This window comes from Oncorhynchus mykiss, chromosome 31 (genome assembly GCF_013265735.2).
Source record: "Oncorhynchus mykiss isolate Arlee chromosome 31, USDA_OmykA_1.1, whole genome shotgun sequence".
Taxonomy (NCBI): domain Eukaryota; kingdom Metazoa; phylum Chordata; class Actinopteri; order Salmoniformes; family Salmonidae; genus Oncorhynchus; species Oncorhynchus mykiss.
This window is the reverse complement of record NC_050571.1, coordinates 28,091,377-28,105,025: the sequence shown is the minus strand read 5'-3', so window position 1 is coordinate 28,105,025 and position 13,649 is coordinate 28,091,377. Positions and strand designations below refer to the sequence as shown.

At 42.2% G+C, this 13,649-nt stretch overlaps 1 protein-coding gene across 1 annotated transcript in view; it reads left to right on the top strand.

Moving 5' to 3' along the window:
• The window catches only part of LOC110504921 (diacylglycerol kinase theta), a 29,010-nt gene extending 22,967 nt beyond the window's left edge, over window positions 1–6,043 (top strand). The window contains exons 17-23 of the mRNA XM_036970338.1: window positions 570–718; window positions 853–1,031; window positions 1,486–1,586; window positions 1,878–2,024; window positions 2,229–2,340; window positions 2,527–2,679; window positions 2,818–6,043. Coding sequence (XP_036826233.1) covers window positions 570–718; window positions 853–1,031; window positions 1,486–1,586; window positions 1,878–2,024; window positions 2,229–2,340; window positions 2,527–2,679; window positions 2,818–2,919 — 943 coding nt within the window. The 3' untranslated portion in view covers window positions 2,920–6,043. The remainder of the gene's footprint in view (window positions 1–569; window positions 719–852; window positions 1,032–1,485; window positions 1,587–1,877; window positions 2,025–2,228; window positions 2,341–2,526; window positions 2,680–2,817) is intronic.
• Window positions 6,044–13,649: the final 7,606 nt, after the last annotated feature.

The following is a 13,649-nucleotide window of genomic DNA, read 5'->3' as shown; positions in this document are numbered from 1 at the left end:
AACATTATTATTAATGTAAGAGATATATCTAACTAGCTTACTAGGCTATAATTCTAACCAATGAAATAGATAGATATATCTAACTAGCTTACTAGGCTATAATTCTAACCAATGAAAGAGATAGATATATCTAACTAGCTTACTAGGCTATAATTCTAACCAATGAAAGAGATAGATATATCTAACTAGCTAACTAGGCTATAATTCTAACCAATGAAATAGATAGATATATCTAACTAGCTTACTAGGCTATAATTCTAACCAATGAAATATATAGATATATCTAACTAGCTTACTAGGCTATAATTCTAACCAATGAAATATATAGATATATCTAACTAGCTTACTAGGCTATAATTCTAACCAATGAAAGAGATATATCTAACTAGCTTACTAGGCTATCATTCTAACCAATGAAATATATAGATATATCTAACTAGCTTACTAGGCTATAATTCTAACCAATGAAATATATAGATATATCTCACTAGCTTACTAGGCTATAATTCTTAACCAATGAAATAAGCACCTTATCTCTTTTTTATGTTCTTTTTTTCTATCCTCCACAGACTGCACACGTTTAGAGAGGTACCCCGCTTCCGGGTTTTGGTGTGTGGGGGAGATGGGACGGTGGGCTGGGTCCTGGGGGTCCTGGAGGCCATCCGACACAAGCTGGTCTGTCCTGAGCCCCCCATTGGTATTGTCCCACTGGGCACAGGTGAGAGGACACACCCTTCTCTTCTGATCACTGTAGTGTGCGTAAATTAGCTTTAATCAGCATATATCAGTAGTTGAACTATTTCCCCCCCCCCCCCCCCCCAATATCTTCTCCCCCCCAATGCCTTCCATCAGGTAATGACCTGGCGCGGATCCTGCGCTGGGGGGCGGGCTACAGCGGAGAGGACCCCCACCACATCCTTGTGTCTGTAGACGAGGCGGAGGAGGTGCAGATGGACCGCTGGACCATCCTGCTGGATGCACAGGAAGTCACAGAGGACGGCAAGGAGAACGGCTTCCTGGAACCACCAAAGGTACAATCAGATGAATGCAGATATAACAATGGCAATAGTTATAATTTGAATCATAACTATAATGCCAAGAGATCTTGGTCCCTAGCTGTGTGTTACCGCTTTCCATGTCTGTTGTCTGTAGCTTGTGAGGTGTGGAAACACTTTGTTGCTTTTATGAATTTTGTCTTGCCGCTTTTTGTTCTATGTTGCTCTGTCTGTATGCTACATCTTGCTTGTCCTATTTTGCTCTGTCTGTATGCTATGTCTTGCTTGTCCTATGTTGCTATTGTCTATATTGTAATTGTTTTTAATAACCTGCCCAGGGACTGCGGTTGAAAATTAGCCGGCTGGCTAAAACCAACACTTTTACTGAAACGTTGATTAATGTGCACTGTCCCTGTAAAAATAAAATAAACTCAATCTATTCAGTTGGTCGTCCTGGTCATTCATTTACTGGTGATCTCCCTTGTTGCAGATAGTGCAGATGAACAATTATTTTGGTCTGGGCATCGATGCTGAGCTCAGTTTGGACTTCCACCATGCCCGTGAAGAAGAACCAGGGAAGTTCAACAGCAGGTAGGAGACCACCTCCAGTAAGAAGCTGCTTTAAAATGTCTCAAAAAAGAGAACATCCCCAAAACGACTTATCCTTGTTGTGTGTGTGTGTGTGTGTGTGTGTGTGTAGCAGTGGAGGCTGCTGAGGGAGGACAGTTTATAATAATGACTGGAACGAAGCTAATGGAATGGCATTAAACACCTGGAAACCATGTTTGATGTATTTGATACCATTCCACTAATACTGCTCCAGCCATTACCACTAGCCCATCCTCCCCAATTAAGGTGCGACCAACCTCCTGTGGTATGTAGGTTCCATAACAAAGGTGTGTACCTGAAGGCGGGTCTGCAGAAGCTGAGCCACACACGGAACCTTCACAAGGACCTTAAACTGCAGGTGGACAAACAAGAAGTGGAACTGCCCAGCATAGAAGGCCTCATCTTCCTAAACATCCCCAGGTAGGAAATACACACAAAAACACACAGGGTTAAACTCTACACGCGGCTGACAGTCAGACACTCATGACGTATGACATTCACTTCAAGATGCATGCTCATGAAGAGGAATGGCCTCACACACGGTCCCCTTACTCACACAAACCTAAAAGTACATAACGATCTGTAACACAGTCAGTACTTACAACTGCGTGTGTGTGTGTTCAGCTGGGGCTCTGGGGCAGACCTGTGGGGATCAGAAGGTGACTCGCGCTACGGGAAACCACGCATTGACGATGGCATGCTGGAGGTGGTGGGGGTGACCGGGGTAGTGCACATGGTGAGTTCATCACCTACTGCCCTTACTCTGTTGAGTACCATGTATGTCCTGATACCACAGAGAAGAGAGACATCAGTGCTAAAAATGATCCCAGTGTTTCAGAACGTTTTCTCCAGTATACAGCGTTAAAATCAGGATACCACGAATGAGGTTTGTATACAGATATATCTGTGTTGTGTGGTCCAGGGCCAGGTGCAGGGCGGCATGCGTTCTGGGATCCGTCTCGCCCAGGGCAACTACGTGCGTATCACAGTGACCAAGCCCATCCCTGTGCAGGTGGATGGAGAGCCCTGGATCCAGGCCCCTGGAAATATCATTATATCTGCAGCAGGCCCAAAGGTAACAGCTTTTTCCTACTATAATGGGGCAAATAGTTACAACTTTACTGTGGTGTCCTTCACCATGGATGCAAATCTCCCATAGCTATCTATAAAGTAAAGCGCTGTTAAGCTATCGTGTCCTTGATGCTGTGTTCAGGTACGGATGCTGAGGAAGTCCAAACACAAACAGAAGAAGCAGCCTGCCAGCCTGAAAGAGAGGCGATCCGAAAGCCCTTCGTCCAGCGATGGGGGACACTGATGCACCCCCCAACACCTGCTCCTTGGTGTCACCATGTGAGCATGGTGGCCTGTTGGCTGCTCTAAACAGCTGTGGCAGGGGCCCGTGTGCCCCATAGGCTCTCAGATGGTTTGCGTAGCTAGCACTGTCATCTCCTGGAGTGTTACATTGATAAAGGAGGAGATATCACAAGCATTTAGCAGTCCCTCTCATTCTCATCTTACTGCTGATCAATTTCACCTCTGTTGGGTTCGGTTGCCCCAGTTAAGATCATTCAGATTAGCTTCCTGTCTGATTTGTTAGTTTGTTTTATTTTTGCAGTCCTTCAGAGTTTATCGAAGACAAATACATTGTAACAATTGGCCGTGGTATTATCTGGTACTATAGAATTTGGTACCAGGTGGTTACAATGAGTCCCCAAGAAACCGAGAGGTGTTTATGGACAACATGTAATTACTGTGTTACCGTGTAATATCAAAGTAAATACCAGACGGTAAAATAAAGTGTCATTGTTGCTTTTTTAAAGTTCAGACATCAAGCTGCTTGCTGGATTAACGTCAAATAGTCTACTACTTGACAAATGACCTACTACTTGACAAATAGGCTACTACTTGACAAATAGGCTAGTACTTCGCAAATATTCTACTACTTGACAAATAGTCTCTTACTACTTGACAAATAGTTTAGTACTTGACAAATAGTTTAGTATTTGATTTGACAAAGTACTAGTATTAATGTAAAACAACAACTTACCAAAGTAAAAATGCTTACGTGTAGTATATTAGAGTGAAAAAAACTCACTATTTGCCTAAAACCCCACTAGCCATTCAATAACAATTGTAGGAAGTGCATGTGAGACATTGCATGTTATTTGATACGTACATGTTTCATTCAGTTGTAATACTTTGAGGAAAATCGATATTCCAAGTGGAGACTTACGACAGTAGCCTCAGAAATATGCACATCCGCACAGACAAACACACTCCCATCTTAACATTCAGTTAGTGCATACTCAAGTCTGTTGCCAAGTTCCTCCTATTGTTTATAATCTGTCTCTGTAGCAGTCACCCTCGCTGCAGAATAAGTACTCACCTCACTTAATGCCTCACAAATGTATTCCAGACATAAGTATCATTGTGTTTGAATGGAATCATGAATGTTGCACTCCATTCGTTGTTTTACATATCTCTGTTGCTGCTCATTTTTTTGTAGCTGATGGAATGAATGCAGGGACGAGACCACCAGCCAATCCTAAATATGCATTATAAACTAGAGAGACTTGTGTTGTATTTCTCCAGTCATTTGCTTGGCCTGGAGGTCATGTTTCATCCATAGTAGAGATGGTACGCCTGAGTACCTGTTCTCTTGTTGTCAGCACTTCGTCCGCATTCCTGGTGATGTAGAATTTACAAGAAATGCAGTCATGAAATGACTCCTTCATTTGAAGGAGGATCTCATTTTTTACACTCCAGCTCATGTGATGTCGCCGGAACAGTATTTGATTGATTCTAAGTTGACTCACTTTTGTGACTTGGTGCTAGTGTGTAGCAAACCGTTTGAATTATTCACTCCACTAACAGCTTCGGGCCCTATTCAATCAAAACTGGTAAGCTGGTGTTGTGGTTGAGTCAGAATCTGCAGTCCTTTTATGCGGTCTGAAAGTATTTGTGAAAGCACAGTATTTCCAAGTTGCATTGACAGCTAACTGGGCTTGAATGAATAGGGTCCTAGACAGTTGGGTCCTCATGGCCCAGTAAACACACCCACTGTGGTGATTTCACCTGTGGTTCCTCATTGGCTGTGTTCCAATCATCGTAATTACTTTCTTTCCTTCTCTCTTCTCCTTCCTGAACACTAGTAAATGAAGGGCTTGGATAGGTACTCACCATATACCATAGAGACTTATGACAAGGACATGAACCCATTTTAGACTGAGGGGACACAGCTATTGTGTTGTGAAATGCATGTACCGTCAACAGCCTGTGTAAAAGAAAAACGGGAGTAAACATAGTGATGTTTTTAGCTGTTTAGCTCTAATATGAGAATGTCCATGTGTATTCCATTTAGAGGCATAAAGAGTTTCTGTGTATACAGTATGTGAAGACAAGGATTGGTTTTAGATCAATAAGTATCTTTGGTATCTGTCTTTGGTGTCAGTGGTCAGCTCTGTTCTGCAGTGCTCATTGGGATAGTCCGTCTTTTACAACCATTGCTGTGAGGTTTTGTCACACCATAACTCCATCACCAAAAGCAATCCACTCCAAAGATAATGCTCCAATAGGAATGCCCCTTTCACCCCTCTCATAAGACGGAAGAAAGTCCACACCAAGGGATGATTTGAATATACATGGAAGAAGTGATGACTGATTGCTGGCAAATGCATCAGCACACAGTTTGATGGCTATTAATCATAACATTTTTGTGTTTGCCCTAAAAAGTGCCATTATTTTTAATATTTTTTTTATTTCTCCTCAATGTTGCCGCACTGAAAACTCCATAACAGCATTGCGTCAATGCCCAAGGTACTGTTTTGTGTTGAATGTCGCTTATGTGTATATCGTAGTAAGTTTACAGCTTCTGCATCATTTGTGCCTGTTGCTGTGCGATGAACCTTCAGGCCAAAGTGTCGTTCTGTGTTGTCATTAGACCTAACCTCCACGTGGTGCCTCATTCAAGTGCTTCTAGAACCTTGGTGGTATTACCTGTGTGTCAAAGTGTTTAACATGATGTGTGGTCCACTCCTGCTGGTGCAGTGATTGAATATCTTCATCTAGGCATTTTTAGACCATTTTGAGCTAATGTGCCTATAGATGACTTATGTTGTCAATTCTGTGTTTTTATTTGATTTGCCGTAATAAAGGTATTTTACGTTTTTACCAAGTCTAAATAGCAGTTAAAAGCTAAATGAATAAATATGTATATTTTTGCAGACAAAAGCTGTTTTTAGTTTGAACTGTAAATTGCACTACAGGGTGACGGTATTGACGGTATTGTTTTACAGATGCTTTTAGGTGTTAAGTTTGGTTACTCTGATGTTTAAAAAACTAAATCTAAAGATATATGTGAAAATAACTAAAGATATATGAAAAGATTCTGTGTAACAATTGTGTCCAGTTAAAATAAAATCAAGAAATGGGACATCTTATGTATTATTGTACCTGAGTTTTTATTGTAGTTGGGAAGTCATATCTGGGATATGGGAAGTCTGGGAAGTCTTGTCCGTGTCGAATACTACAAGGGAGAAACGGGTTGCACTTTTTTACGGTACTTAAGTCACCAGGTATTTTACATTGCATCAAGTAGAAAATAATTTGGTACCAGATAGTAGCAAACGTATAAGTGCTAGAAAGTGAATGCCATTTCTTTGTCGTGTGGCTCAGGCTTTGTTGGGCAACTGGCTGCCTGGCGAGGCCCCCTTTTCTAGGCGCGCAGATCAATTAGCCCCCATAAAACTCAAACTCAGTCGGGGTCTCAACTTTGAGAGTTAGAACAGTACACAAGGTGCAATTTCAAAATGTGGTTGCGCATCAGCAGTTAGTTTCTTGTTATGTCAGTCACTGACAGTCACTCAATTAGCCAGGTCAGCTAGAAATGTTTAGCTGGCTTGACCACTTTATCAATCTATCTACATGTGTAGTAATCATGTTTCAATTACCAACCGGGGGCCCCCATTGATTTTGTTAGTCACTCTCACTCATATATTAAAAATGGCAAACATTTCTCTCCATCCCATGGCAAAATAAGTAGAATTGCATGAAATTTGTTTTCAAAATTGCAAAATAAATTCTCTAAGCCCCATGGCAAAATGTGTAGAATTGCAGGAAATGAATTCTAAAATGTATTTTTTCTCTTCTGTCACTAATGTACAGTGGGGCAAAAAAAGTATTTAGTCAGCCACCAATTGGGCATGTTCTCCCACTTAAAAAGATGAGAGAGGCCTGTAATTTCCATCATAGGTACACTTCAACTATGACAGACAAAATTAGAAAAAAAATCCAGAAAATCACATTGTAGGATTTTTCATGAATTTATTTGCAAATGATGGTGGAAAATAAGTATTTGGTCACCTACAAACAAGCAAGATTTCTGGCTCTCACAGATCTGTAACTTCTTCTTTAAGAGGCTCCTCTGTCCTCCACTCGTTACCTGTATTAATGGCACCTGTTTGAACTTGTTATCAGTATAAAAGACACCTGTCCACAACCTCAAACAGTCACACTCCAAACTCCACTATGGCCAAGACCAAAGAGCTGTCAAAGGACACTAGAAACAAAATTGTAGACCTGCACCAGGCTGGGAAGACTGAATCTGCAATAGGTAAGCAGCTTGGTTTGAAGAAATCAACTGTGGGAGCAATTATTAGGAAATGGAAGACATACAAGACCACTGATAATCTCCCTCGATCTGGGGCTCCACGCAAGATCTCACCCCGTGGGGTCAAAATGATCACAAGAACAGTGAGCAAAAATCCCAGAACCACACGGGGGGACCTAGTGAATGACCTGCAGAGAGCTGGGACCAAAGTAACAAAGCCTACCATCAGTAACACACTACGCCGCCAGGGACTCAAATCCTGCAGTGCCAGACGTGTCCCCCTGCTTAAGCCAGTACATGTCCAGGCCCGTCTGAAGTTTGCTAGAGAGCATTTGGATGATCCAGAAGAAAATTGGGAGAATGTCATATGGTCAGATGAAACCAAAATATAACTTTTTGGTAAAAACTCAACTCGTCGTGTTTGGAGGACAAAGAATGCTGAGTTGCGTCCAAAGAACACCATACCTACTGTGAAGCATGGGGGTGGAAACATCATGCTTTGGTGCTGTTTTTCTGCAAAGGGACCAGGACGACTGATCCGTGTAAAGGAAAGAACGAATGGGGCCATGTATCGTGAGATTTTGAGTGAAAACCTCCTTCCATCAGCAAGGGCATTGAAGATGAAACGTGGCTGGGTCTTTCAGCATGACAATGATCCCAAACAACGAAGGAGTGGCTTCGTAAGAAGCATTTCAAGGTCCTGGAGTGGCCTAGCCAGTCTCCAGATCTCAACCCCATAGAAAATCTGGAGGGAGTTGAAAGTCCGTGTTGACCAGCAACAGCCCCAAAACATCACTGCTTTAGAGGAGATCTGCATGGAGGAATGGGCCAAAATACCAGCAACAGTGTGTGAAAACCTTGTGAAGACTTACAGAAAATGTTTGACCTCTATTCATTGCCAACAAAGGGTATATAACAAAGTATTGAGATAAACTTTTGTTACCAAATACTTATTTTCCACCATAATTTGCAAATAAATTCATTAAAAATCCTACAATGTGATTTTCTGGATTTTTTTTTCTAATTTTGTCTGTCATAGTTGAAGTGTACCTATGATGAAAATTACAGGCCTCTCATCTTTTTAAGTGGGAGAACTTGCACAATTGGTGGCTGACTAAATACTTTTTTGCTCCACTGTATATGCACTCACTACTTACTGGAAGTCGCTCTGGATAAGAGCGTCTGATAAATTACTAAAATGTAATGTCAAATGTTGTCAGTTAAGAATCCCAGCTTTACCATACTACGTAATGGTCACCAGGGGGCAGGTGCTACTATAGATATATGTATTACATGTTTTATTTAACCTTAATTTAACTAGGCAAGTCAGTTAAGAACAAATTCTTATTTACAATGATGGCCTACCAAAAGGCAAAAGGCCTCCTACGGGGGCTGGGATTAAAAATAAATAAAATGTAAATATAGGACAAAACACACATCACAACAAGAAACAACACAACATTACATAAAGAGAGACCTATAAGACAACAACATAGCAAGGCAGCAACACATGACAACACAGCATGGTAGCAACACAACATAACAATAACAACATGGTAGAAACAACATAGTAGCACAAAACATGGTACACACATTATTGGGCACAGACAACAAGCACAAAGGGAAAGAAGGTAGAGACAATAATACATCACACAAAGCAGCCACAACTGTCAGTAAGAGTGTCCATTATTGAGTCTTTGAATGAAGAGATTGAGATAAAACTGTCCAGTTTGAGTGTTTGTTGCAGCTCATTCCAGTCGCTAGCTGCAGTGAACTGAAAAGAGGAGCAACCCAGGGATGTGTGTGCTTCGGTGACCTTTAACAGAATGTGACTGGCAGAACAAGTGTTGTATGTGGAGGATGAGGGCTGCAGTAGACATCTCAGATAGGGGGGAGTGAGGCCTAAGAGGGGTTTATAAATAAGCATCAACCAGTGGGTCTTGTGACAGGTATAAAAAGATGACCATTTTACAGAGGAGTATAGAGTGCAGTGATGTGTCCTAAAAGGAGCATTGGTGGCAAATCTGATGGCCGAATGGTAAAGAACATCTAGCCGCTCGGGAGCACCCTTACCTGCCGATCTATAAATTATGTCTCTGTAATCTAGCATGGGAAGGACGGTCATCTGAATCAGGGTTAGTATGGCAGCTGGGGTGAAAGAGGAGTGATTATGATAGAGGAAACCAAGTCTAGATGTAACTTTAGCCTGCAGCTTTGATATGTGCTGAGAGAAGGACAGTGTAACGTCAAGCCATATGTAACAGTATAACTTTAGACCGTCCCCTCGCCCATACCCGGAAACGAACCAGGGACCCTATGCACGCATCAACAACAGTCACCCACGAAGTATCGTTACCCATCGCTCCACAAAAGCCACAGAGCAAGGGGAACCACTACTTCAAGGTCTCAGAGCAAGTGACGTCACCGATTGAAACACTATTTAGCGCGCACCACCGCTAACTAGCTAGCCGTTTCACATCCGCTACACTCACCCCCCTTTTGACCTCCTCCTTTTCCGCAGCAATCAGTGATCCGGGTCAACAGCATCAATGTAACAGTATAACTTTAGACCGTCCCCTCGCCCATACCCGGGCACGAACCAGGGACCCTCTGCACACATCAACAACAGTCACCCTCAAAGCATTGTTACCCATCGCTCCACAAAAGCCGGAACCACTACTTCAAGGTCTCAGAGCAAGTGACGTCACCGATGGAAATGCTATTAGTGCGCACCACCGCTAACTAGCTAGCCATTTCACATCGGTTACACATACACTCAAGTACTTGTACGAGGTGACTACCTCAAGTTCTAAACCCTCAGAGGTAGTAAAAACACCTGTGGGGAGAGGGGCATTCTTCTTACCAAACCACATGACCTTTGTTTTGGAGGTGTTCAGAACAAGTTTAAGGGTAGAGAGCTTGTTGGACACTAAGAAAGCTTTGTTGTAGAGCATTTAACACAACATCTGGGGAGGTGCCAGCTGAGTATAAGACTATCATCTGCATATAAATAGATGAGAGAGTTGCCTACTGCCTGAGATATGTTGTTGATGTAAATTGAGAAGAGCGTGGGGCCTAGGATTGAGCCTTGGGGTACTCCCTTGGTGACAGGAGGTGGCTGAGACAGCAGATTTTCTGACTTTATACACTGCACTATTTAAGAGAGGTAGTTAGCAAACCAAGCCAAAGACCCCTCAGAGACACCAATACTCCTTAGCTGGCCCACAAGAATGGAATGGTCTACCATATCAAAAGCTTTGGCCAAGTCAATAAAAATAGCAGCACAACATTGCTTAGAATCAAGGGCAATGGTGACATCATTGAGGACCTTTAAGGTTACAGTGACACATTCATAACCTGAGCGGAAACCAGATTGCATACCCGAGAGAATACTATAGACATCAAGAAAGCCAGCCAGGGGCCTCCTGGGTGGCGCAGTGGTTAAGGGCGCTGTACTGCAGCGCCAGCTGTGCCATCAGAGACTCTGGGTTCGCGCCCAGGCTCTGTCGTAACCAGCCGCGACCGGAAGGTCTGTGGGGCGACGCACAATTGGCCTAGCGTTGTCCGGGTTAGGGAGGGCTTGGCTGGTAGGGATGTCCTTGTCTCATTGCGCACCAGTGACTCCTGTGGCGGGCCGGGCGCAGTGTGCGCTAACCAAGGTTGCCAGGTGCACGGTGTTTCCTACCACACATTGGTGCGGCCGGGTTGGATGTGCGCTGTGTTAAGAAGCAGTGCGGGTTGTAGCGATGAGACAAGAAAAAACTATTGGATACCACGAAATTGGGGAGAAAAAGGGGTAAAATTCAACAACAACAAAAAAGAAAGCCAGTCAGTCAGTCAGTTGATTATTGACAAGTTTTTCCAACACATCCAACAGGGATTATTTTGCAAAAACTTTCTTAAACAGAACGAAACGGGAGGGAAACTCTCGTTGCAACTGTTTTGGACTGATGATTATAGATTGCAAAGAAGAAGTTGAATATACTACGTCACTGGGTATTTCACTGCGGTCAAGTGAGCCGACACGCGAAAAACGCATGGTGCGTTCAACACAAGTGGGAAATCGAAAGAAAACCGAGGTCAAATCATGACGTCAGTGATCTTAACGTCGGAAAGTCTGAGCTCTAGAAAGAGGCCCGAGTTCCCGACTTGGAATTTCGAGTTGGATGACCGTTCAAACCGAATTGCCCCAGTCGGAGCTCGTTTTTTTTTCGCGTTTCCAGTTATCTTGAATTCCCGCGTTTCCAGTTATCTTGAATTCCGAGCTCCAAGTTTTTTTGAACGCGGCAGCAGTCAAGCTATACGCGCTTAGCTTCCTCCTGAATTTTGGTGCGTGAATACACAACACTTTGCGGCATCGCGTATTTTCTTGTAAGGATAGAGCAGATAGACAATAGCTACAAATCATTCCAATCAAACAGTTTGAAGCACAGGTATATTCAATCGTCCATAATCGAAATTATACCAAATCGTTTATTTCATTTTGGCTCCTTTTGAAAATGTACTTTGATATCACGGGTAGCGAGAGGCTGCAGTAGCCTAACAAGGGTGCTGTTTAGCAAATGTTCAATTGTGAAAGCAAGACGTATTTACAGTCATGACATAATATACACACACACACACACTAACACGCACACACACAGAGCAAGATATATTTGAGCTTAATATGTTTTCTTTGTATTTCATTTTTGATAAATGATATAATTATTGTTAGTGTTAACTAACTACATTTAGTTGATCTGTCCCACATTCTTTATCTTTATCTTTGTTTTAAGTATTGAACAAAAATATAAACGCAACATGCAGCATTTTCAACGATTTTACTGAGTTACAGTTCATATGAGGAAATCAGTCAATTGAAATGACTTCATTAGGCCCTAATCTATGTATTTCAAATTACTGGGCAGGGGCGCAGCCATGGGTGGGCCTGGGAGGGTACAGGCCCACCTACTTAGAATTGGTTCTTAACTGATTTGCCTAGTTAAATAAAGGTTAAATACAATTAAATAAAACGTAGGAGCCATGTCCAGCCAATCAGAATGAGTTTTTCCCCACAGAAGAGCTTTATTACAGACAGAAATACTTCTCAGTTTCATCAGCTGTCCGGGTGGCTTGACTCAGACGATTGCACGCTCCCTCAAAACTTGAGACAGCTGTGACATTGTGTTGTGTGACACAACTGCAGATTTTTAGAGTGGCCTTTTATTGTCCCCAGCACAAGGTGCACCTGTGTAATGATCATGCTGTTTAATCAGCTTCTTGATATGCTCCACCTGTCAGGTGGATGGATCATCTTGGCAAAGGAGAAATGCTCACTAACAGGGATGTGGAGAAATGCTCACTAACAGGGATGTAAATACATTTCACTTAATTTGAGATAAATAATATTTTTGTAGGTCTGGAACATTTCTGGGAACTTTTATTTCAGCTCATGAAACATGGGACCAACACTTTACATGTTGTGTTTATATTTTTGCTCAGTATTGTTATATTACAGTGAACTTTGATGACGCCTATGTAAAAAATCTATATAAAATAGCTGTAAAAATGGCTGGTATACTTTTTTATGCGTGACACTAGTAGATCATTAATCCAGTGTGATGACCATTTTATGCCAGTTTAAAATATTGGTTAAATAATTGGTTATTCTACACTGAGTGTACAAAACATTAGGAAAACCTTCCTAATATTGATGCACCCACATTTGCCCTCAGAATCATTCGTCGTGGCATGGACTCTACAAGGTGTTGAAAGCGTTCCACAGGGATGCTGGCCAATGTTGACTCCAATGCTTCCCACGGTTGTGTCAAGTTGGCTGGATGTCCTTTGGGTGGTGGACCATTCTTGATACACACAGGAAACTGTTGAGAGTGAAAAACCCAACAGCGTTGCAGTTCTTGACACAAACCGGTGAGCCTGGCACCTACTACCATATCCCGTTCAAAGGCACTTACATCTTTTGTCTTGCCCATTCACCCCACACACATACACAAAAATCCTTCTTTAAGCTGTCTCCTGCCCTTCATCTACACTGAGTGAAGTGTATTTAACATGTGACATCAATAAGGGATCATAGTTTTCACCTGGATTCACCTGGTCAGTCTATGTCATGGAAATGTTTTGTATACTCAGTATATTAAAGTGAACTTTTGAGGGTATGTAACTCAAGTTTTCCACAGACAAAATGTCTGGTAAACATATTTTGAGATGTGAGCCACTAGTAGATAATTAATCCAGTGTGATGACTGTTGCATACCATACGATGCCCATATTATGCCCGTTTAAAGATGTTTTGTCACATGTGAGCCACTAATGGATCAATCATCCATTGTCATCAATATCGCAAAGCATAACATGCTCATATTATGCCAGTTCCAAGATGGGAAAATACTTGCTTTGTCCTATTATCGTGAACTTTGAGGGATTCTAATTCAACT